At 43.3% G+C, this 24473-nt stretch overlaps 1 protein-coding gene across 1 annotated transcript in view; it reads right to left on the reverse strand.

The window, feature by feature from the left end:
• The window catches only part of Rap2a (RAP2A, member of RAS oncogene family), a 28285-nt gene continuing 3812 nt past the window's right edge, over positions 1-24473 (reverse strand). Inside the window, exon 2 of the mRNA XM_028868227.2 lies at positions 1-3624. Coding sequence (XP_028724060.1) covers positions 3387-3624 — 238 coding nt within the window. The 3' untranslated portion in view covers positions 1-3386. The remainder of the gene's footprint in view (positions 3625-24473) is intronic.

Raw genomic sequence — 24473 nt, forward strand, 5'->3', positions numbered from 1 at the left:
TTTCATTAAATAAATTTATTTGTTAAAATAATTTAACTCCAAATACAACTGTTGAATTTGCATTGAGTTATAACTACAATTCATGTTTCAATTGAAATGTCGGGGCTTACTCGACATTGTTACAAAACAATAAACTGTTGTTCAATTTTAAATGGTCAGTTGTATTAGAGTTCAACAATTAACTGTGAACTGTATCTCTGGGAACCCCCAAATCAATAATGGTAAGTCTGTTTTCAAAATCTCCTGCAGCCATTCTAGAACCCCTGATGGAGGATTAACGGATGCACAAGGACAAGTTAAACAGAAGGACCCCACAGTCTAACATCTGATTGGCTGAGGAGACAATTAAAGCTTAACCAGTGCTAACAGGGGGCTACTGATGGAGGACTGGGGAACCAAACAAACCCACGAGCAGCAGACAAAGCAGCTTCACATTCACCAGCAACACTCACACTGGAAAGCACAGAGCAGGCGCCCTTGGGCGACACGGGACGCAAGCATCAGTAGTTTCAGCACAGAGAGTGACGGCAGCTGCAGTGGCCGGGTCAGACCCCAACTCTACAAAGCAAAGGGTGGGAGCATCAGAGCACCTTTCAGTGGTGGAGGAAGACCCCGGAGGCTCCTCAGCACATGCTGGCTTGTCTCACGGAAGCTCACGGTGGAAAGGCATCAGCTACCATCACTACCACAGCGTAAAAGAACCCACAAGTTACACTTTAAAAGAAATAAATCTAAAAAAACCTGCCTTTTGATAAATGTTTAAAAAAAAAAACAAAACAAAGCAAAGCAAACTTGGTAATAGCTAAAGAAAAAGTGGGTCTTTGGGTCAAACCATAATATTCTTAAGGCATGTTAGAACAGACTTTCATTTATCTAGTTACTAGTTGGATGGGGCTTTAAAGAAATGGCAGGCGGAGCCACTGGCTCTCCTCTGCGGCCTGCCATCCCATGTGCCAACAAGCGTCGTGTTCCTGTCCCTGGGCTGTGATTCCCATCTTGGAAAACATCATGCACAGCAGTCAGATTCACACCAGAGGAACAGAGGAGGGCATGGCAGAGTCTGTGGTGGGGAAGTGATGCCTGGGCACTATGAAGGACCAGCGCAAACACCGAGTTAGGAACCTTAGCCTCCCAGGAAAGCCGCCTGAATGTACGGCAGACACTTCCACCTCACCCCCTGCCAGGCTTCTCACACGTGACCCTTTTCCTGTCTGCATGGCCATCCATGATGTGAACCGTGAACCGGGACAGCTGCTTCGAATATGCAATTCACAACCTGCTATTCCTTAGGGGAGTTTAACAATCAGAATTAGTCTCACAAGTTAGAGGCCTCAGGCCAATGCACTACCATTTCTATTTCAGTAGATAAAACATACTCCTTGAATCTGATTTCTCGATATATCTGAGTCAAATCAGCTTTCATATAATGAACTTTGTTCCAAGAAAACTGGTTAGAACTTTTTGCCCTATGAATGCAGTGCCTCCTAACTGGAGAAAATGACAGTGAAAATAAAAACATTCAGACTCCCTAACACCACGACCTGGTTTCACCCACATAACTTGTTTATTTATTTGTTTTTCTCACATATGACTCCCTAACACCATGGCCTGGCTTCACCCACGTTATTTGTTTATTTATTTGTTTTTCTCACATATGACAAACACCATTGACCTTTTTTTCCCCTCTATCTTCTAAGCTTAAAGCCAGTTACTAAAACACTTGCGGGGGGGGGGGGGGGGGCTGGGGAGGGAGTTAATGGCTTATAAGAGACTAATAATTTAAAAACGTTTCCTTATACATTATGTTCTGTAGTATAGATTCTCAGTAGAGGCAATGATCTCTGAATTGTGCCAAATTCTTAGGAATAAACACACATGCACACACAAACACACACTCTTCTCTCAGTTACACACATAAGACTAAGCGGTTACTTGCACAAGACTGTGGAACCAGGAAAGTGTGGGTGCCAAGTGTGTCCGGGCTCAGGGGCACTGATCCGGAAGGCCTAACTGGTCTCAGGCGGGCTCCGGCGTTCCCCAGCACTTACCTCTTCTACACCGACCATGAAACTCCTGGATAGGGTTTTCCTGTGCCATTACTCATGCAAATGATAAACGCTCCACGGCTATGGAAACCAAACATGCTGAGCTTCAGCACCCTTTTAGAACAAAAGCTTCAGTCTAGACGTATGTGCCACTTCAGTAATCAGGGCAGAACAGCTACAAGAAACCCTTCCATGATCCTCCAGGGAAGGGTGATCAAAAGGTTTCGTCCCCTTCCATTCCACTCTATAGTAATTTATATTCTACTTTTAAGCCCAAATTACTTCACAGATTATTCAATCTGTTTTTGTTTTGTTTTATGCCTACAATAAAGCTCTGTTACAGCAAATTGGATTTCCAAAGCAGGTGAGCCAAGGGTCACATTGCAACCACAGCCCTTAAAGGCTGCTTTCATGAACACACACACACACAATGTCAAATATCTGTCCTGTCCTGTGAGGGTCTGCAAACGGGAACGTGTGGATGTAACATGGCTTCATTTTCCTTCCCCGATGGTACTGGTTAATCGACTCGTTAGTAAGGCTAGGCAACCTCTCCATCTCAGTTGCTTCCTTTTTGCTCAGTAAATAGACCATGCCTGCTCCGTTAAGAGAGGGTGGGTGTGCACTTTCAACTCTCACGAGCCCTCATGAGAGCCTATTTCCTGTGGTAAAGCAGGTGAGTCAACAAATTCTAAAGCCAGATTGGATTTCATTCAACCTTGTTCTGACTTTTACTCTACTGAGGATTGAGAGGTGAGTGGATTTCATGTCACAAATTAGAAAAACACCTACAATTAAGCATCAATTTGAACAACAGCAGTGTGTCGGCTGAGCAGACTCTCCCTGCAGGGCTGTGGGCAGGCCAGCTGTTCACCTGGTGGGATACACCGGCTGGAAGGTCCATCAACTCATGACTTCAGCACTCTTGTAGGAAAATATTTCTCCTTTACTTTTTTTTTTTTAAAGACAACAAAATATTTTAATTGTTAGTGGTTATAGGAATTCATCTGGTTTTTCTCTCCTGATTATTTTTAATTAACACAACAGCGGCCTCTGCTAACTCAGTGGCAATACCATCATCACTTCAAGTGAGATCACCCTGTAGCTCAATGGTGTGCCTTCAGGTTGCAGATGCACAGAAGACTGAGGACAGTGGGGGAGACTGCAGTCACTGGACCCACAGTGGACCACAGGGACTCAGAGGCGTCACCTGACCATCCAGCCCGAGGGCTGCGGTGCACTGTGGACTCACACCACCCATCCTACAATCTGCGACGGAGTAGACAGGTTACTGGGACCTACGAGTCTGGACGCGTCCTGTCCGGGGCAGCCATGTCGGTGCTATTGTATGTTACAGGCAGAACAGCACGGGTCGTCCTTGTCAGGCTGGGCGGCATAGTTCATCTGCCTCACAATTTCTGCAAAGAGTTCGTCCACCATGGTTTTACTCTTAGCAGAAGTCTCCATAAAGGGGCAGCCCCACTCTTCGGCCAAGGCGCGGCCTTCATTGGAGGACACTTCTCTCTCACTCTCCAGGTCCACCTTGTTCCCCACCAGGATGACTGGCACCTTCTCATACCTGAAAGAACACACATAGTGCAGCAGTTAGCAGGCGGGGGAAAAGACTTTCTTTCTGTTTTCACAGTGCAGTATAAACGGTCTCTTCAGCCCCATGAAAAATGACCTGCACCAGTTGGCCTGGCGTCCGCCTAGGGCATTCTGTTCTCAGAGGGGATCAGAAACGGGCTTTTCAAATGATGTTTTCAATTAATCAATTATGTATCCTTTCCAGATACACTTGGGGAATCATTCTCAGCATCCTGGATGGACCTCTCTTAATTTAAATGCTATCTGTTTCATGAGATACTTGCTCAGAACTTCAGCCAGTCATGCAATCATGGCTTTACTGCTAACATAATTGTTAGTATTTTACTCTATTCTATAAGAACACAAAACAAATCATGTTCTAAACAGCTCCTGAACACAACAAAGAAAATGAAAACCAAGACTGTAATAGAGTTCATCAAGATGGGAAGCATCAAATAGAAGCACACCCTACTTCCTCAGCCAGCAGAAAGAAAAAGTGAAAGTTTTTTACAGTTAAGGATTAAAAATTTTAGTCATTAGCCTTATGAGATGTTGCCTCTCTTTCTTCTGACCTAGAACTTTGAAACCAACAAATGATTAAAAAAAAAAAAAAAGAATAGAGAAACAGAGGTCCCAAGTCACACTGGCACCCAATAATAATTCTTTCAGCGGGTGCTACATGAAGAGCAGGACACGAAAGCTGCCAGAAGACAGAAACACCCAGCGCTGCTCAGTGTTTATGTACCAGGCTAGTTCTGAGTTCTCGTGCTGTGTTTTGAGACAGGCCCTCGCTGTGTAGCCCTGGCTGGCCTGGAACTCTATATAGACCAGGCTGGCTTTGAACTCATAAGCAATCTGCTTGCCACTGCCTCCCAAATATTGAGATTAAAGGCATATACTGTGGTGGTATTGTGTTCCCCAAGATATTGTGTACCCTAATAAACTTATCTGGGGTTAGAGAACAGAAAAGCCACTAGATACTTAGGATAGGCAGTGGTAGCACACACCTTTAATCCTAGCATTCCAGAGGCAGAAATCCATCTGTTCAAGGATACAGCCAAGCATGGTGACTCACGCCTTTAATCCCAGAAAGCGAGCCTTTAATCCCAGGGAATGGTGGTAGAAAGCAGAAAGATATATAAGGTGTGAGGACCAGAAACTAGAAGCATTTGGCTGGTTAAGCTTTTAGCTGGTTAAGCTTCAGGCTTTCGAGCAGCAGTTCAGCTGAGAGCCATTGGGATGAGGACACAGAAGCTTCCAGTCTGAGGAAACAGGATCAGCTGAGAAGTTGGCCAGGTGAGGTAGCTGTGGCTTGTTCTGGCTCTCTGATCTTCCAGTGTTCACCCCAATAACTGGCTCCAGGTTTGATTTTATTAATAACAACTTTTTTTTTTTTTTTTTTTTTTTTTTGGTTTTTCGAGACAGGGTTTCTCTGTGTAGCTTTGCGCCTTTCCTGGAGCTCACTTGGTAACCCAGGCTGGCCTCGAACTCACAGAGATCCGCCTGGCTCTGCCTCCCGAGTGCTGGGATTAAAGGCGTGCGCCACCAACGCCCGGCTTTAATAACAACTTTTAAAGATTCCTGCTACAATATACCACCACTCCCAGCCTTTCATCTTAAAAGTTACTTGAAAGCTTTTTTGTTGTTTTGTTTCTGTGATTTTAGTATAAATTAGTGCATGTATATGTTTGGCAATACTGTATGGAGGTCTTACACAATCTGACTAAAGATAGCTAACCTTCCAAAGAGAGAAGCAGGCAAGACCCCATTGAGGCACAACTCCCACAGCATATTTGGAAATGGAATTATGGGTAGGTTCCCCCACATAATATCTATACAATTTCACTGTTCTGTCAAGTATCTCCCCAAAGGACACCCATGTTTCCTTTGGCAAGAGAGCAGGTCAATGGCCTAAGTGAGGTCTATTCCAGGCAGCAACACACAAGAGCAATGGGAAAGTAAGTGGGAGCACCCGGTGTGGTGCTCAGCCAGCAGCCCCCGCACTAAGGAGACAGGCTGCTGGACTATTTGGTGTGAGGCTAGCACAGGCTACACAGCTAGACCCTGTCTCATAAAATAAGAGGGCTGGGGAGACCGTGCAGTCAGCAAGGTGCTTGCTTGCAAGCAGTGAGAACCCAAATTGAATCCCTAGAACCCACGTAAAGAGCCAGGCACAGCTGCACATGCTTCTAATCTCAGCTCTGGGGAGCCAGTGAAGGGAGCATTCCTGGGGCTCCATGGCCAGCCGGTCTAGCTTAACTACAGGACAATGAGAGACTGTTTTAAAGATGGATGATGTGCGAGGTTGTCCTCTGGTCTCCATACATACAAGAACATGCAAACACACACACGCATGTATAAAGAAGTAAGGCCAAAAGAGTGGGACGACATCAAGGTGTCTCTTCTGGGAACAGAAGGGCAGCTCGGATCTGCATCCAAGTGGCCTGGATGAACTCTGGCACACTGTCCCCGTGGCCTCTGCACGTGACACAGGGACTAACACCTTCTAGCTCAGGACTCTTGCACACACATACTGGCCTCTGGGGGCACAGATGACAAGGAAGCCGCAGTACAAAGACCCATTTACCAATTTACCAGCCACGGTCCACGTCAGCTTTACCTGGGGACTGAGCAGCCTGACTGTGAGCTGACAGTGCTGACTGTATCAGACGTCAGTTCCTAATCTGTTCTATCCACGAGGATGCCTCTGCACTCTCCTCTCCTGGCTTGTTAATGGAGCAACTTAGGAAAGGTACCAAGGAAAGCTTACTGAGCTGGAGTTAACACCTAACCAGGCAAGCGCTAAAGCAGTTTTCCCTGACGCTGGGCTGGGGAAAGCACACACAGCAGGAAGGTCAGGACTCCAAGGTCACCTTCAGTCACACAGTGAAGTGGTGGCCAGCCTGAGGTAGACTGCAAACAAACAGTTTCTGTTTTATTAGAGAAAACATCTTAAGGAAGATTTTAAAGCTTAAATACAATGCTATATCCTATTTTATACTGAAGAGAGACATACTTTTAGTTGAAAAGATCTAATAGAATATGTGGATTTTTCAAAACTTGCAAACATATCAAGATATCAGCAGCAGGCTGATCCATGTGCCTTTCAGTCTGGAGGTTCAAAGTTACAACAGTCAGGGTGGGCCAGCCTACAAACGCCACATCGCCTCGCCTCTCCTCTCCTCTCCTTGACCAGGCCGACAGCCGAGGGCCTGGCATGTTCTACAGCTGATTCTCAGATGGGCCGGCGGACACAGGGCCTCATGCAGTGGGATCCAACGGCTACTAGTCCAGGTAGTAGTGAGGGTGAGAATCCAGGCAGTGTCAGAGAACCTTGTACCTCTGCTAACTGAACTGCCAATAGTCTTTCCAGCCACCAGGTGTTAAAGATGCTAGAGAAATGCAGATAATAACCTGAACAAGAAACCTGACACACAAAACAAAACCAAAAAATGTGTATTTCCAAGTACCAGATGGTAATGGATTTTATCTCTCTGTTAACACTAACATTTGGGACAGTGGAAAAAACTATAAACTACGGTTTGGATGGAGCTTTCACTCCTGTCCATGAAAGGCTGCAGAGCCGAGCACAGCATTTCCTGATATCTGAGTCTCATCTCTTTGTTGGTAAAATGGAGTTCAAGTGTCTGCTCCCCCTTAGTGCAACAGAGCTGCCGAGCAGGCCAGATGAGCCAGTTCAGGGATCCAGATTAGACAGGAAGGGCCACCCCCTCATCCTGCAGTGCCCACCCCCTCATCCTGCAGTGCCCACCCCCTCATCCTGCAGTGCCCACCCCCTCATCCTGCTGTCCCCACTTATGTTAGACCAAGCTTGGCAGAAGACAGTGTTGAGTTCAGAAATCAAGAGATGGAGAGATCTGCTGAGGAAAACCAACCTGTGCCAAGGGATTAGGGCTGTGAGGTAGATACAGACAAGAGAGAGAGAGCAAAAGCAATACCATGAAGCAACCAGACACTGCCTGATCCTTCTCTGTCTCTTGCTAAGGGTCAGAACAAGAAGCAAGGCAAGCAGAAATGAAATCTCAAAACACAGGGCCTTAGAGAAGACACTAACAGTAGTGGGAAAGGGTTGGGACGACAGGGAGGGTCCTCTGTGGAAAGGTAAGACCTGGAAGAGCTGGGTCTCCTTGGGACACAGATGAAAAGACCCGGGAAAGAGGCAAAGCCTTGTGCTGACAGACCACAGCAAACTGGTCTGTCTACTGCTCTGGCAATATGGTGTGTTTAAGAAAAAATAACACAACTCCCAAACCAGACCAAGACTTTAGCCTCAGAAGCAACTCTAGCTAATTACATGACTTAGATCAATATAATACAGTCTCTGAAGTCCCTGTGTGCTGGACTAGGTCTAAAGCGTTCTTAAACCTGAAAGTTAAAAATCACATCACACATGGTAGACCAACCCACAATCAACACCTACACATTACCAGGTTAATGGCTGAATGTTTGGCACTGTTCTGTGAACACCGGCAGGCTGATCTTTAGAAGAGATATTCAAGTGCACTTGAAGGGCGGAGTCAAGAAGGATGAGAAAGTCTTAGGAGATCTTGTGGGACCAGAGTACTGAGCAGCTACTGTTAGTGCACCCTGACTCTATCGGGAGGAAGGATGCATCCAGGAGCCATACAGCAATACTGTCTACACACAGTGCATGGGATGCTTTAACTCTGCGATACCTAGGGCTGCCCTGAGGAATTCTATTGTGCAGTGCAGAAGAGTAGTGGTGTATAATCAGTAGTACTTTGGGTCATACACTTTGACGTCCACTCAACCTATTTATTTGCTAAGAGCCTATTACATCCTAGATACTACTGTGCCCACTTATGATGCACAAGAGACAAAGACATCCACCCTCATGCTGATTATAGCCTAGCAGAGGAAACAGGTACTAACAAAAAAGATAGTACGTTCAGATTAGTTAGAGACAGAAGAGCCAGACCAGAGAGCATGCTGGGGCACAGGCACCATCCTAAGAAAGATAGTGCACACCTCACTAGGAAGGTGGCATGTAATATCAAGTGAAGGGGTAAGGAATCTGTCACTTAAGTATCAGGGAAAACTCCCAAGTGCGACATGGACTAGATGTTCAGAGTCTGTTGGTTCAATGAATAGCAAGTGGCTTGTGGGATCCCTTCCATCCCTACTCAGTCCTGCAATACAGGTCACACACTTCATCTGAGAAACAGAACTGGGGGGCTGGGGTGCAGAAGTGACCTCATAAGATAGACAGCATTTACAGCAGGGTCAGCTTTATTATTTAGGAGAGCTAGACACTTTGTCAGCAGTGACAGCAGTTACTTTCATGTTTGATTTTCATCACAGTCCTGTGGGTTTTCCTCATCTCTCCCCTTTCCAAAGCATACCATTTGGGAAGAAGTTGAAAATGCAAAATTCCAAAATTGCTCTATTTATGAATCACTCTTAACCTGATCATAGGTGGGACACCAGTCAGGGTCAGAAGGTAGCTGATATGGCTCAAATTACTTTTGTCTGTAGACTGTGGAAAACATTTGTCTTACTATTTATTAACATGAATTTACATGCTGTTTGTTATATTCATGAGTGTGATTATATAATGTATGAATAAATAAACTAGCTCTTAAGCAGCTGTGCTTAATGGATTCTACAAAGCATTGCTTCACTGTAGAACACTGGTGGGCTCCTCAATGAGGCAGCTCTGTAAATACCAATGGTTCAGAAGCACTGGAGTGTGCTCATCAATCAGCTGTTTGTGCTTTATAACTGTCCTAATACGTGTGTTTATGTACACTTTATTCTGGGACTGTCTAAGCATGCTGGTCATTAAAACAACTTGAGAATCTGAGTACTGACTTCTGGGCGCTGTTCCAGAGCTCCTGAAACGTGTATCTATACATCCATAAGCTCTGAAGATTGACTGAGCTTCAAGAGGGTGTCAGGAAGCTCCAGGCTCATCTCTGATGCTGATCCCAAGCAGCGTCATATACTTACCTTCGATGGCTTCAAATGCAGCAAGTCTAAAATCAACACCCTCTCCTCTTCTTGCACCCATCAAGATAAACTGTAGTGAGATCTATGGCAGTTTCTTTTGCGGGTACTGTACTGTGTAGCACATTAAAAGAAGGGCATGTCTCACTGGGATTTTGTTATGATGTTCTTGGCCATAAGCTGGTTGAAATAAAATTCTCTTTGAGTTGAGAAGAGAATCAGAAAGGCTTTTCTTAGTCCCCTTGTTCAACTTTCTGCCCAGTGAAAAAAATCTCCTCTACTAAGAGTCCTGGGGCAAAATGGCCAACACTTGGTGCCTCCATCACCGTGGGGCCAACCTCACCAGATGTCTCTGCAGTGTGTCAGAACACCTTGAGCGACACAGAACTCGCACTAGGCAAGCTTGCTTCGCCCTCCTGTCAGGTCGGTACATATTAGTGATAAGAACTCGGAGTTTAAACGTTTGCTGTGTTCAGAGCTGTGATGTCTGACCTGGTCCCCTTCCCAGGCTAACCTGTGCCCGCAGGGAAGGAATCTTCCTTTTTACAAAATGGACACAGGTTTTCTTCCTCAGGCTTCTTTGCTCAAACCAAACAATGTTTCAAATATTAAACAAACAAGAAAAGCAACGTCCCAGCAATACTTAAATGTGTGTGGGGGTATTCTTAATCTCACCTGTGAGAATGAGCACTTTAACTATTGTGGTGTATAAACTTCCAGACTTTCCTCTTCATATATATTAACATAAGCATACATTTTTCATACAAAGAGATCATATCACTTAGTAGTCTCACTTTTGCTAAGTATTATGGAGTTATCTATTTCAATAAATGGTATATTTTCATAATGGCCAAGCAGTATTCCATTTTATAGAACCATGCATATGTATATAATACATATATATATATATATGTATCTCCTAAAACTACCATAATCTACTCTTACCCCATATATATATATATATATGATATATGTATCTCCTAAAACTACCATAATCTATTCTTACCCCATTAGTGCCATTTTTTTTTTTTTTTGGCAAACATAACCAGCAATCTAATGGATGTACTAAGAAGTGTGATTTCTGTACCAAAAGATATATAAAATGTGTATTAAAAAAAACTAGTATGTTTGTTTTTTTTAGGCCTTTGAACTAGAAAAGTCTCGTTTCTAGACAGTTCATCAAGCTGCTGTGGCTGCAAACATAGCTTCACTGGACGGCTGGAGATCTGCTCTTGAGTGTTGAGGACACCTCCCACCTCAGGACTGACTCTCTGCATCCGGCACGGTGGTCTGGGGCTGCTCTCAGGCAGGTCAGTAGCTGGTGTGAGGGGCATGGAATAAGTGAGGCTGCCCGCTTCCTCTAAACTGATCTCTACTCAGCTGACTAAATATCTCATTTTGTTCATTTCAACAGGGCTTCCTTTGCTTTGACTTTCTCTTGGTGTTTTAAAAACACTAAACTTAAACACTGAGAAACTTTTGTCAGGGACTCCATGTCCATAAGTAAAAGTCAACTTCATTCACAGAAACTATAAGAGTCGACATGGTACCCCACAGTTTAGTTAGGATGGCCCAAGTGATGATCGGATGGAACTCAGGCATTTTAAACACATTCAAAAACCACACCGGGACTACATACAAGGGCAAGGTAACAAAAGCCCACAAACAGTGCAGCAAGATACAGTAAGCAAATCCTCAGCTCTATTCTTCTAACTAAAGAACCAGGAAGGAGGCCAAAGAGAGAAGTTCCCAATTCCTCTCCTCTCATCTACTCACTATGCTTGGAAGAAGAACCCAGTTGTGAGAACTCTATGGAGGGCAAAGAACTAAAACTGTGAGAGAAACGACCTACTCTGGCCGGGAGAGCGGGTTCTGTGGTCTGCAGGGTGTGGTAGGAAGCTGTGTTACCCAGGCTAAGTTAACAGGAGCCCCAAGATGATCGTGACAGGACCACAGACTAGGACCAGGCAGCAGAAAGCAGGGAGCTTGGCAGGCACAGGAGAGGGGCCTGCAGTGCTGCAGGGCTGCATGGCGGGATTCCTTCAGCATGTGCATCCAGCCATGCATCTTAAGGTATGCGGACTCTACTGTATGAAAGTTGTACCTCAATAAAAAAAAAATGAACTGAAACAAGAAAATAGGCAAGAAAACAAAACAAAGTCTTCATCTGAACAGGACAGCAGGATAACCTCAAGACATACTGAGGATATATGCATGTGGGAATGGTGCTTCAACATAGAATGCAGTTAGGGTGGCTAGTGCATTTATTACTTGGCTGAATCCTGCCAATCAATTTTAAATTCAGCTTTTATGTTGCTGAATTTCTATCCTTAAGCTGGCTAAAGATTGAAAGAAGGCCAGGGTGTTCGGCCATCCAACCACCAGAGCAGGTCAGCTCAGGCCCTCTTTCGACCACTGCCAGTAGTCTACAGTGGAGGTGTCTTTGTGGATTTCTGGGGATGTCTCTAGCACTCTGCTTCTTCCTATTCCCCTGGGATCTATTCATCATGGTATCTCCCTCTCTGTTCTCCCACTCTGCTCCTGATCCAGCTGGGACCTCCCACTCCCCTAAGCTCTCTTTCTCCCCAACCCTTGCCCTCCATTACCCCACCCCCACCCCCCAGTTTGCTTATGTAGATCTCATCCATTTTTCTGTCATTGGGTGATCCCTGTGTTTTTCTTAGGGTCCTCTTTACTAGGCAGCCTCCCTGGAATTGTGAGAACACCCTGGCTGTCATGATAGAACATGATAGAACATCCAGTGTCTGATGGAAGCAGATGCAGAGATCCACAGCTGAGCGGAGCTCCGGGAGTCCAACTGGCAAGAGAGAGGAGGGATTGTATGAGTGAGAGATATTGAGACCATGATTGGAAAAGGCACAGGGACAAATGGCCAAACTAGTGGAAATGCATGAACTGTGAACCAATGGCGGAGGAGCCCCCATGGAACTGGGCCAGGCCCTCTGGATAAATGGAACAGTTGATTAGCTTGAACTGTTTGGGAGGCCCCCAGGCAGTGGAGCTGGGACCTGTCCTTGGTGCATGGGCTGACTTTTTGGAGCCTGGGGCGTATGCTGGGACACTTTGCTCAGCCTTGGTGTAGGGAGGAGGAGACTGGACCTGCCTTGGCTGAGTCTACCAGGCTGGGCTGACTCCCCAGGGGAGACCTTGCCTTGGAGGAGGTGGGAGTGGGGGGTGGATGGTGGGGGGGAGGCTGGGGGTGGGAGGAGGGAGGATGGGGGAATCCATGGCTGATATGTGAAATTAAGTTAATTATAAAATAAAAATATTAAATTAAAAAAAAGAAAGAAAGAAGGCATTGAGTATGCTAACATAAAGAACAGTGTGTTACTGGAAATAAAACTGACAATAGTTCTGAAGGCTTTCTTCACTATCCGATCTACAAACTACACCCTCAGATCTTTCCAAGAGTGTCAAGATGTTCAAAACCCACATTAACATGGGAGGAGAGGAGGGAGGGAAAACTGCAATCGGGATGTGAAATAAATGAATACATTTAATTTTTAAAAAAGGGAAATGTAACTATGATTACATTACATTCAGTCTGGCCTTTTGTCATTAGAAATGGAGATTATTCATGCCAGAAACATGTATCTATGAGGAGATGTTTGCAAGTCCAAGCCTGAAGCCTTGTCATTTAGAAACTGAGTGGGAGCCGGGCGGTGGTGGCGCACGCCTTTAATCCCAGCACTCGGGAGGCAGAGCCAGGCGGATCTCTGTGGGTTCGAGGCCAGCCTGGGCTACCAAGTGAGTTCCAGGAAAAGGCGCAAAGCTACACAGAGAAACCCTGTCTCGAAAAACAAAAAAAAAAAACAAAAAAAAAAAAAAAACAAAAAGAAACTGAGTGGGAAAACATAATCGAACCAGTTGATTCTGCTAAAAGCACCACATACATGCTCACGATGAGGGAGAAGGAGCAGCTGTGGGCAGACTCATGGGTAGCCTCTTTTCACTCTAGTCTGTAGGTGCCTTTGGGCTCCAAACTAAACTGAACCATTGAAAAAGAAGTCGAAAGTCAGACTTCTGAACACACAGCTTTATCAAAAGGGGGAAGGTATTCAAACACAAAACATGTATTTCCTCTTTAGTTGAAAATGCTGAACTCTATGGTTAAAAACAGGCTGACTATTGGACTGGACAAGATTTGAGTCAACTGCTAGAATGGGAGCTGTGTCTCCACTACACTGGAGTGCAGACCTTGTCAGCAACCCCCAGTTCAGAAATCCTACTACTCAGTTACAACTCATTTTGTTAAAGCTACCCCCAACAAGGCACACTTAAGGATGCTTGAAAACTGTGATGAGCTAAGGCTTTCAGAACTGTGGACAGAGGAGTGTTTATCCGGGAGACCACTTATTATCATAAAAAGACTTAAACATAGTTCTTTCTTTCCTCCAAACCACTAAGCAGAAGAGCCCCCAACCCCAAGAAAAATTTAAAGCCAAGAGCCATAGGATGTGGCAGCTCATGCCTATAATCTTCACACTGGAGAGGCCAAGGTAGAAGGCCCTCCATGAGTTCAAGGTCAGGTTGGGCTACAGTGAGTTCTTGCCTCAAAACAAAACAAAAACAAACAACAAACAAGCAAACCCACAAAAACCAAACAAGCAAAAATGCTGAATTTCAACAATTCACATTTCTAGAAAACAAAGGTTATGACATTAATGGAATCAGCACTTATTCTCCCCAGCAAGGAAATTCCCCAGAAGAAAATCCCTTCCTTTAGGAGGGGAAGAGGGCATCAGTCATATACACCACACTAGGCAAGCTGCGTCCACTGTCAGGAGACTGACTAGTAAGGTCTACAAATACAGATCTTTAGATTTGAAGCAAGGAAAGTATCAGGTGACCGATAGGAAAAGAAAAAACATTTCAAGTGAAGGAGAGAGGGTCAATTATTATCGGCAGAGTGAGGCTCTTACAGTAGCAAACAGAGTGACAGATACATGACAGAGTTTTAAGTCAACACTCATGTAAAAATCACGTGCAGACAAACTACTTGGGATGTGGAAGAGTGGGAGGTAAGGTGAGGAGTTCTCTAACCATCATCAGGTCCGGGACACGAAGGTCTGTAACAACAGGCCCAGGGCAGCAGGAATCACTGGATGTGAGAAAGTCCATCCCGTCATTTCATATGCAGAAAACCCTTCATTTCTAAAATAACTCACACCTGAGCTCCAGTCTCTAACAGCTCTAATATATTTCTCACCCCTCTACCCCAACTCCACGGTGATTAACTTAAAACATTGCTTTTACCGGCCACTGTCCTGTAACAATGTGTGGTGACTCCATGGTACCTGGAGAAAGGCTTCCTCCTCGGCTAGTAGTCAAGGCTGATCAGTTTGGTCACAGGCTAAAATCAAGACACAGGGCACAAAGCAGCGACTGGGTTTGGGTTGAGGTTTGGATTTAGAGAACCATGAAGATGTTTGTTTTCTTGGATATGTTGCCTGCCTTTCCCGGCCCTGGCTCTTTCCTTGTGAAACAGAAATATTAATGTATGCCGGGCAGTGGTGGTGCACGCCTTTAATCCCAGCACTCGGGAGGCAGAGCCAGGCGGATCTCTGTGAGTTTGAGGCCAGCCTGGGCTACCGAGTGAGTTCCAGGAAAGGCGCAAAGCTACACAGAGAAACCCTGTCTCGAAAAACCAAAAAAAAAAAAAAAAAAAAAAAAAGAAAAAGAAAAAAAGAAAAAGAAAAAGAAAAAAATTAATGTATAATGTTAATGCCAATGACAGCAAGAGCATTACTAACAACTAGCATCTACAGAGGGCTTGGTATATGCCAGACTCTGCACTCAGCAATTCACATGATTATCCACTAAAGTACTACGGATACTGCAAAAATACTACAGGGATGCTAACTATTCATCTTTAAGTTCCCTCAAACTATCTGTTAGCAAGTCAGTTCTAGGATCTTAATTGCAGTAATACAGCTATTTAAAAAAAAAAAGCAGCAGCAAACTGGTGTTAAGTATTCTTCCCTCTTGTTTCTGACTTACAATCTCCGGCCCAAGTGTGACCAAATCTAACTATTTTGACTAAAAGTCATTAATTGCCATGAAAAGAGAAAAATAAGAGACATTATTCCCGCTAATATACGTAAGCTGACCATCTAGCATCTTCTACAAACAAGCATCTTCTTTTCTCATCACATACTGCTGTCACTCGATGTGAACCATGGCTCTGATGTCATGGTAAGACAACGTGGGGCACAAAAGAAGAGAAGCAACTCTCCCAGGCGTGCACAGTATTAAGGTATTAATACTGTGTTAATACATATCAAGTCTTAACCTGCCATAAACCGGCAGTGTTGCCTCTGGAGTTACAGTCGGCACCCAGCAAAGCCATGGCCAGCAGCAATGTCTGATACACAGCTGTGTCCCACTGCTGGAACGCTTCTTGATGTTTACTGGTACACAGAGCAGGACGATAAAGTGATGGATTTCAAATCACAAGTTTCCTCATGACGTTCATGGTGCTTCAAGTGACAGACATGTCCCTGAGACAACGCAAACACACAGCCTTTCTGGACATGCACTCCCTACAATGCCGTATTGCTTTATTATGCCTTCCCGTGATTGCTTAAATTGATTTATTAAGGGTCCCTGAAGATTTGGGGGAGAGGGGGATGGCCAAAACACAGCATGCAATGAACCAGAGGGACCTTTATTCATAAATTCAACCAACATTTGCTGAGATTTTTTTTCTATATTCCAAGGTACTGGATGTCAAATGTCTAAATTCCAATGTACTGGTGCAGCAAACACCAAATACATGGAAGAAGCTTTTTTATTGACATGAATTAGATGGAGATGAAACTTAAAAATCAAGTTGTTTTAAAGACTGTACTTCTGTATAAGTTAGAACTGTCAAATATATATTCACTGACAGTACATTTTGGCACATCAGCTAAAAATAGTATCCTGCATTTATTCTGCATAATGCCCAGGGCAATGCTATGCAAATGAGGTGGCTTAAGCCATATTATTTGATGTTGACAGTTTTGATTTTTATACAAAGTCAGATAAAACTTTTTCAGGAATTGGTTTATTAAGAACAATCTGTCAACACTTTACTATATATAACCAGCCACAGAGTGTTAGCATTATCTTTATCCACCCAGAGCTTCTGGCATTCACAAAAAGGTCTACTGTCATCTCCAACTTCTCAAGATAAACAATGTCATTTAAAAATACTAATACTCTATGCTGATTATGTTTTGTATATCATTTTTGTAATTAAAACACATATACTCAAAACCACTACAATTTCCTCTCAGCAAAGAAGTCCCTGTCACCAGAGTTAAGTTCACCAGGGGCAGGCAAAGACCCAGAACTCAAAGCAGCAAAGGTCTACGGTATAAGCCTCACACGCCCTGTGAGGCTGAGCAGAGGAGCAGGCAATGGAACCGTGGCTCGGATTAGCTCCAGGATACACCTAGTCAGTTCCCAAGAAACCACACAGTCTCACAAAGGTCTGGGTTTAATCCTCCTGTGATTTTTCTTGAACTGCTTTTATTGGTAATTTGGGGTTGTTGTGTATTTCAGTTATGAATCATACTCATGTTGTAGATGAGGAAATTAAGCCGTGGAGAAGGCTGACTGCATAACCAGTGAGGGCCGGAGTTCAGCTTCAGCCACAGCAGCACTCATTGTCTCCAAGATGAAAAGGCAACGTCATTATGCACAAGAAAATTTCATATTTGAGAAGTATAAAGAATATTTCAAGCATTCAGTGAAAACTGGATGAGCATGTTTAGAATCTGTAATAAAATAATATAACAAATTACAGAGGAAAATACTAATATTTCATTTTGAGATCCATAAGGACATCTGGTAAAGTGGAAAATATTAATATGTACTGAATAATTAATATGATACAGGATTTCCACTCTGAATTATTAACTTTTGAGGTGACAAAGTATGAGAAGCAACTCCCTTAAATGAAATGTGTTAAGCAAAGGTTTAAATGTGCCTCCTGGGTAGTTTTACCGAGTGATCTGAAGTCATCCACACTCATGGTCTTCTTCACCTAACTCACAGTCTTCACCTATTTTACTGAATCCACACTATCTTGAACTAATGCAGCCCACCCTCCCAATTGTCTCAGCAACTAGATGGAGTGCCAACTACAGACTGGCTAACTCTATCTGAAACATGGGGGACCAGAAGCACTTCAGATTGTAGATTTCTGGAAGGTTTGCAATATCTTGTGAATAGAACCCATGTCTAAACATGAAATTCATTAAGTTTAATGTACACCTTGGACATCCGGCTTGCAATATTCACACAATATTTGTAGTACACCTATGATTTGAGTGCAAGTGGTCACATGACGTCAGCTGTGGGGCTCCTCCACTGAAGCATCGGGCTGCTAAGTTTTAGGGTTAGGAGCACTTTTGGTTTCAGGTGAGATTGTCGAGTACAGATGCTCATCCCGTACAGCATCCCTTGTTCTACCTTAGGTCGAGACAGGCCATTTCCCCTTCCTGGATGAACAAGGTACATAACTAAACACTACCTTTGCTTGTGACTGTGATGCCAACTCACACTGGGAAGTAGTGTAGCAGGAATCTTCAAAGTTCTTATTAATAAAATCAAACCTGAGGCGAGTTATTGGGGTCCATGCTGGTAGATCAGAGAGACAGAACAAGCCACAGCTATCTCACCTTGCTGGATCCTCAGCTGGTCTTGTCTCCTCAGACTGGAGGCCTCTGAGTCCTCATCCCAATGGCTCTCAGCTGAACTACTGCTCAAAAGCCTGAATACTTAACCAGCCAAAAGCTTCTAGTTTCTGGTCCTCACGCCTTATATATCTTTCTGCTTTCTACCACCACTCCCTGGGATTAAAGGCTGGCTTTCTGGGATTAAAGGCGTGTGTCACCATGCTTGGCTATTTCCAATGTGGCCTTGAACTCACAGAGATCCAGAGGGATTTCTATCTCTGGAATGCTAGGATTAAAGGTGTGAGTGCCACCATTTTCTAGCCTTTGTATCTAGTGGCTGTCTGTTCTCTGACCCCAGATAAATTTATTAGAGTACACAATATTTTGGGGAACACAATACCACCACAAAGTAGTTTGTCTTCACACTCTTAAATAACACAAAATGGTAGAAAGCCAGGAAAACCAGGAGAGAAGAATCGTTTCAAAGCATTAGATAGTTCCATTTAGTGTTCCTGGAGTAAAATTATCTAAGACAGCAGTCTCCAAAGTGTGTGAGATGAGAGCAGTTTGGTAGGTCATGGGGAACACTTAGTGAACAGAACAGAAAAGAGCAAACAGAAATGGGGCACAAACAACAGGGCAGGTTTCACATCTGTGTACTGATCAGCGTGGAAGTGGACGTGGACCCTGTCTGTGTAAGGAAACGTGAAGGTGACTGGTGAATGACTAAGAAAAGGAAGCATACAGTGTATTCATTACTACAAGAGTTTTAAACGCATAAAAGTTATAAGTCATTGTATTTCTCATCAAAATATCATTTTGGGCATGCCTTTAAATCTTAAATATACCATAAAGGAAAAAAAATAAACAAACAAAACAACCCCCCTAAACACAAACGAAAAATAAAACCGAACCCCTCAAACCACAACCTATCTATCCTATTCAGTGACTATATTTCAACATCATGAACAGGAATGTCTAAGTATGTCTATTGAACCAGCTGCAATCTGTCTTAAATAGCATATTCAGAAACACTCTTCAGCAACATGTGACTAAAAGTACAGTTCCAACATTCAGTATCTAGCTGCAGCAAATTTTCAATGCTGACATGTGACAGGGCCTCCCAATCATGACCTTAATAAAACATGCTAATAATTGACTCCAATATCCATAACCTCACTTTAATTCACATGCTTCAAAACATCAACATCTAATGTCACTAATAACCTTCAATTTATAACCGTAATTTATTAAAAGCTAGACTCTTTTATAGGGGCAATGATGCCCACTAGACACTAGAGGCTAAGTAACTAAAAGCCCAGGGTCAGGAAGGAGCTACTTCTTTTAGTTGTTGGCTAGTAAGGTCTCTCTTATAGACCCTGAAACATAACAAGATATTGCCACTGCTCTTGATTACCCTCTAGAACTGGACTGTAAGGCCCTAATGCTGAAGATACCACATACTTGAGTTACAGAATGGGGTAAAATCAAGCTGGTATGGACCTTGGAGCTTCATTCCCATTGGCTAGCTTTCCTAATACTGGAAGATGCTATGCACGCTACCAGAGGAGAAAAGGGATCACCAAGCATAGTCAGCTATGAACCCTGTGAACCACAATGACTGGCCTGACAAGCCATAGCCACTGATGCAATAACAGCACACACATTGGCAGAAGTTTCTGACTGCATTTAAGTCCCACTTCACGGGCCAAGACCCATACCTAGCACCATTATTGGCCCAAGAATCTAGAGACAGGTCATAGACCCTACAGGAGAACCTACTATTATGCTGCTAAATGGACATGGGGATTAAACCTACTCCTAATGATTTAGTGTTAGACCCACAGGCCATGCACCTCTCAACTCTCATCTGAGAAGCTTCTATTTGCAGTAGATGGTGTGCAATGACCTGCAACTGGCCGAGGTGTGGAAAATAAGACACTACAGAATCCTCAGCCCAAAGGGAACAAATATCCCATCCCACTGCCAGCAGCATCAACTGCAAGCCTCAGGAATCACTGCAGAAAGAGGAGGCAGAAGGTGTAAGGGCCAGAGATGGTCGGTGACTATACAAAAACAGTGTCTTCTGGACAGACTGAAGCAGCTGTACCTTGAACTCACAGAAGTGGAGACAGAAAACACAAACCTGTGCAAGCCCAAGCCAGACCAAATCCCAAACAAGACAAGCGAGCTGGGCACCAAGTCCCATGCCTGGCCATTGAACAGTTGGAAACTGTTAGCTGCTGTGCGAGGGAGAGACAGTTCGCTTTAAGTCAGTGGCTCCCAACCTGTGGGTCACAACACTTTGGGGGTTGGATGACCCTTTCACAGGGGTCACATATCAGATATCTAGCATATCAGATATTTTCATGACGATTCAAAACAGTAGCAAAATTACAGTTATGAAGTAGCAACAAAAATAATTTTATAGTTGGGGATCGCCACAACATGAGGAAGTGTACTAGAGGGTCGCAGCGTTGGGAAGGTAAGAACCACTGCTCTAGTCAGCCACGCTCCAGCTGAGGAGGACACATCCAAGAACATCTGGGCAGCATAGCTTAGTTTCAAAAGATTTTCTTTAAAGGACACAAAGTTGGGTGTATAGAAAAGGAGGTGCATCTGGGGAGGGTGGGTGGAGGAGTGTACATAGGATTAATTAAAATTAATTAAAAAAACTCAAGTTGTTTGGTTTCTACTACAGCTCTCACACAACTAGAATAAAGGTGGTATTGTTGGAATATTAGGCCTATGATTTCCAAAGAGATTTCCATCTTTATACAAAAAGTATAAAGTTAAACCATTTAGTATCCAGTATATACCATTATAAAATCATAGTGATTATTTTCAAATATTTTTTATTTCTTTAAATTTTACAGGCATATTTGTGTTTTATTTACACAATTTTATATTTCTGGATACTATAAATATTCCAATAAAATATGGGGCATTATGGCACACACCTTTAATCCTATCACTTGGGAGGTAGAGGTAGGTAAATCTCTATGAGTTCTCCAGAACAGCCTAGTCTCTATAGTAAGTTCCAGGACAGCAGGACTACACAGAAAGACCCTGCCTTTCACAAAAAAAAAAAAAAAAAAAAAAAAAAAAAAAAAAAAAAAAAAAAAAAACCCAAAAGATCCCTGAGAAATTTCCTACAGAAATACTTCTATTTTGACTCTGGGTACCTGGATGAGTCAAGAGATTAACCTCAGGCACTGTCATTCTAGACAGCTGAGATAAGGAAGTTAGTGATTCAGACAGGCTGGCTCCTGAGGTAGCCCAGGGTCCACCACACCTGGCTCTTCCAAGGGTGCTGGGAACCAAACATGCTCTTCACGCTTGTACACCAAGCATTGGACTGCACTCCCTCTCCAGCCTTTACTCTCTATAACTACCCTGTCTTTTTTGACTCTTGCATGAAAAGTCTAGTCTACTCATAGTCAAACGCCAATATTTTTCCAAGTAGATTCAAAAGTGTTTATAACTCTTCTTACACCATTATCTGGAGAACACAACGCACGAGAAAACAGTAGATGAGAACAGAGAACAACAGTCAAAGCGGAAAGTCAAAACCCCACTGCAACCCCAGAGTAGATGCTCAGTCTTCCCCAAGGGCTGGAGTCTGAAGATGAAGACGAGAGAAAAGCTGTGCATGACAAAACAAATCCTCCAAGAATTCTCCTCAATCAAGCACGATGCACATGGTTTCATGTAACAACCCTTGTTTAGAAATATGCATAAATGTGAACTACACTTCACTTTAATGTGCCATATGTAACCTAGAAGCTTCCACAGCCATTAAACCATCCAAGTGTTATCAGCACTAATAAACATTAGCAAATAAGACTCCAAGGTTGTCATCTCTTGCTGTTGCTGTGCTATTTTCAGACATTTTTATCAGTTCCTTTAATCTTCCTTAATGTTAATTAAGTTTAAAAATTCCAGTCCTAGAATAGCCAAGAGAAAAGTACTATATAGTAATAACGATATTATGTTAGCATTTTACAATGCAGCAAAAACAAGGAAAAATAAACAAAAAGAAAAACAAACCAACCGAAGTTGGAACACAAAAATCAACTCGTTATAAACAAAGGTTTTATTATGCAATGAGTTGAGTCCTACAGACTGATAACTGCATGGGTGTCTCTAGCTAACAAAACTAACAGACTCTTAAAAATCTGTTAAGGAAATATATCTTAAGCATTCTTGGAGCACACAGAAACAAATGGATCAAGGTAAATGAATGGACATAGCTCAGGGGATGGTTCCACCGATGTGTGCTGAACATCAAATAAAGATGATGTGTACAATTAGTGCAATAAACTGATCTTTCAAAGAGCAACTGTCTTAGAATTATTTTTAAAGTAAAGTTAGGTTTCTAACTACTTACTTCCTCTAATGAAAGGTAAGGAATTGAACCCTTAAAATTCTTCATTCTGTTCTTAGTAGTTAACATTCTTTCATATTGTTGAAGTTTTTAAAGCTATATTCCATTTTGTAACCACAATTATTACAGTTTTTGTCTTAGTTTTGTGTTTAAATGGATCAACGTTTCCTATTAATCTCTTTCTCCATATTTAAATTCTTTGTTCTATGTTTGGCTGTCAGAATTTAGTCATCAACTTTTCATGACACAGTCATTAATTTAAAAAGTGACTCACAATTATTAGGCTCTGTACCTCACAAGCCTAGCTTTGGATTCAGCTGGCTTCTGAAAAGGGCTGAACACCTTGTCCCCAATCTCAGAACCCCTGGTGGTTCAAAGCCTAGCACAATGTACGCAGTCTCCATTGTTTTCCTTGTGACTCTCCAGCTCTGTCCTTAATTACATTCATTTATTCCTAATTACATCTATTCATTTCTGTTGTACATGGTAGGTCTCATCTAACCTCAACCTGAGCCATGCAGATGACGCTGAGTTTCCACATCATGCAGAACCTGACCTTCAAGCCTTTTCTAATATTCTAGTTATTAGACACAGCTCTAAAAGATCATCTAAGCTGAAATGGCTTCCCAGTTATTCCACTCTAGTCACATTTACTCGTGTTCCAATGTGAAGGGCACTTCTGACCTTCCCCTCTCCCACAACTTGATGAATCCACTCCTGACAACCTTACTCGGGCCTTCCTCCAGACACCTGCTAGTTCTCAATCTTTGTACATCTCTCACACACACACCCAAATGATGCTACTTAGAACAGCTCTCCTGTCATGAAATGGAGCGTCCATCATGCCCCCAGCATCTCACCTCTAGTACCACGTCTGTAACAGTTCTGACTACTGTTCTTCACTATGGGCTCAAATCCAACGCTTTAGCCTTCTGGCACTGTTTTACAATCTGTTACCTCACCTCCCGCAACACGTCTAGGTACGTTTCTAGTTTAGTCATTATGGTCTCTTTAACACTCAGAAACTACTCTGTCCATCTCCCATGCCACTTCTCCCATCCAGAAGATATCCTCCCTGATTCTTTACAGTTCACCTGACATTTGACCTTTCTCTCGCTGGCCTAACTGGAAGCGCTCTTACAGAAAGCTATCTCCTCCATCTGCAAAATCAACTTGAAACACTAAAATGCCCGGGGAAACTGAGTCCAAATGCTTTTCTTTCTGAACATTCCTTTCGTCACATTTTTATTGTTTCCTGTAGGCTGGTTGTTGTGCTAGCCACCTGGGCTTAGAGCTCAGTGAGAATGCTTGCAAGTCATCCCAGTGACAAATAATGCTCATGAGTACTACAAACCATGAACAGGATGAAGCGACTGCAGACTGGAGCCGGCTGTGAGCGCGGTCTACAGAGAAAACCACACAGGCGTTCATTCAGTTTGGTAAGAGGAAAGGGCTTCTCTAAGTTAGGGGAAATCTTTTAAGCAGGGATGAAAGAATGAGTAGAAGTTAATTCTGTAGAAAGACAAACAGGTTCTAAGGCAGAAGAAGAACCCAGAGAGAGAGCTTTCCAAGCAGCTAAAAGGTGAAGATGATGGCAGAGAGGGTGTCTGTACAGCCAAAGTGGGACCAGAACATGCTTGGACTTGAAGGTCATGCTCAAAGTCTGAGATTGTATCCTAAGATGTGGGAACAGTATGTCCCAAGATACTTCAAGTCAGGACCACAACTAACCCTAGAATGGGTATGAACAGAAAATGATGAAATCAGTTAGAATTCTGG

The sequence above is a fragment of the Peromyscus leucopus genome, chromosome 9, assembly GCF_004664715.2.
Source record: "Peromyscus leucopus breed LL Stock chromosome 9, UCI_PerLeu_2.1, whole genome shotgun sequence".
NCBI classification, from domain to species: domain Eukaryota; kingdom Metazoa; phylum Chordata; class Mammalia; order Rodentia; family Cricetidae; genus Peromyscus; species Peromyscus leucopus.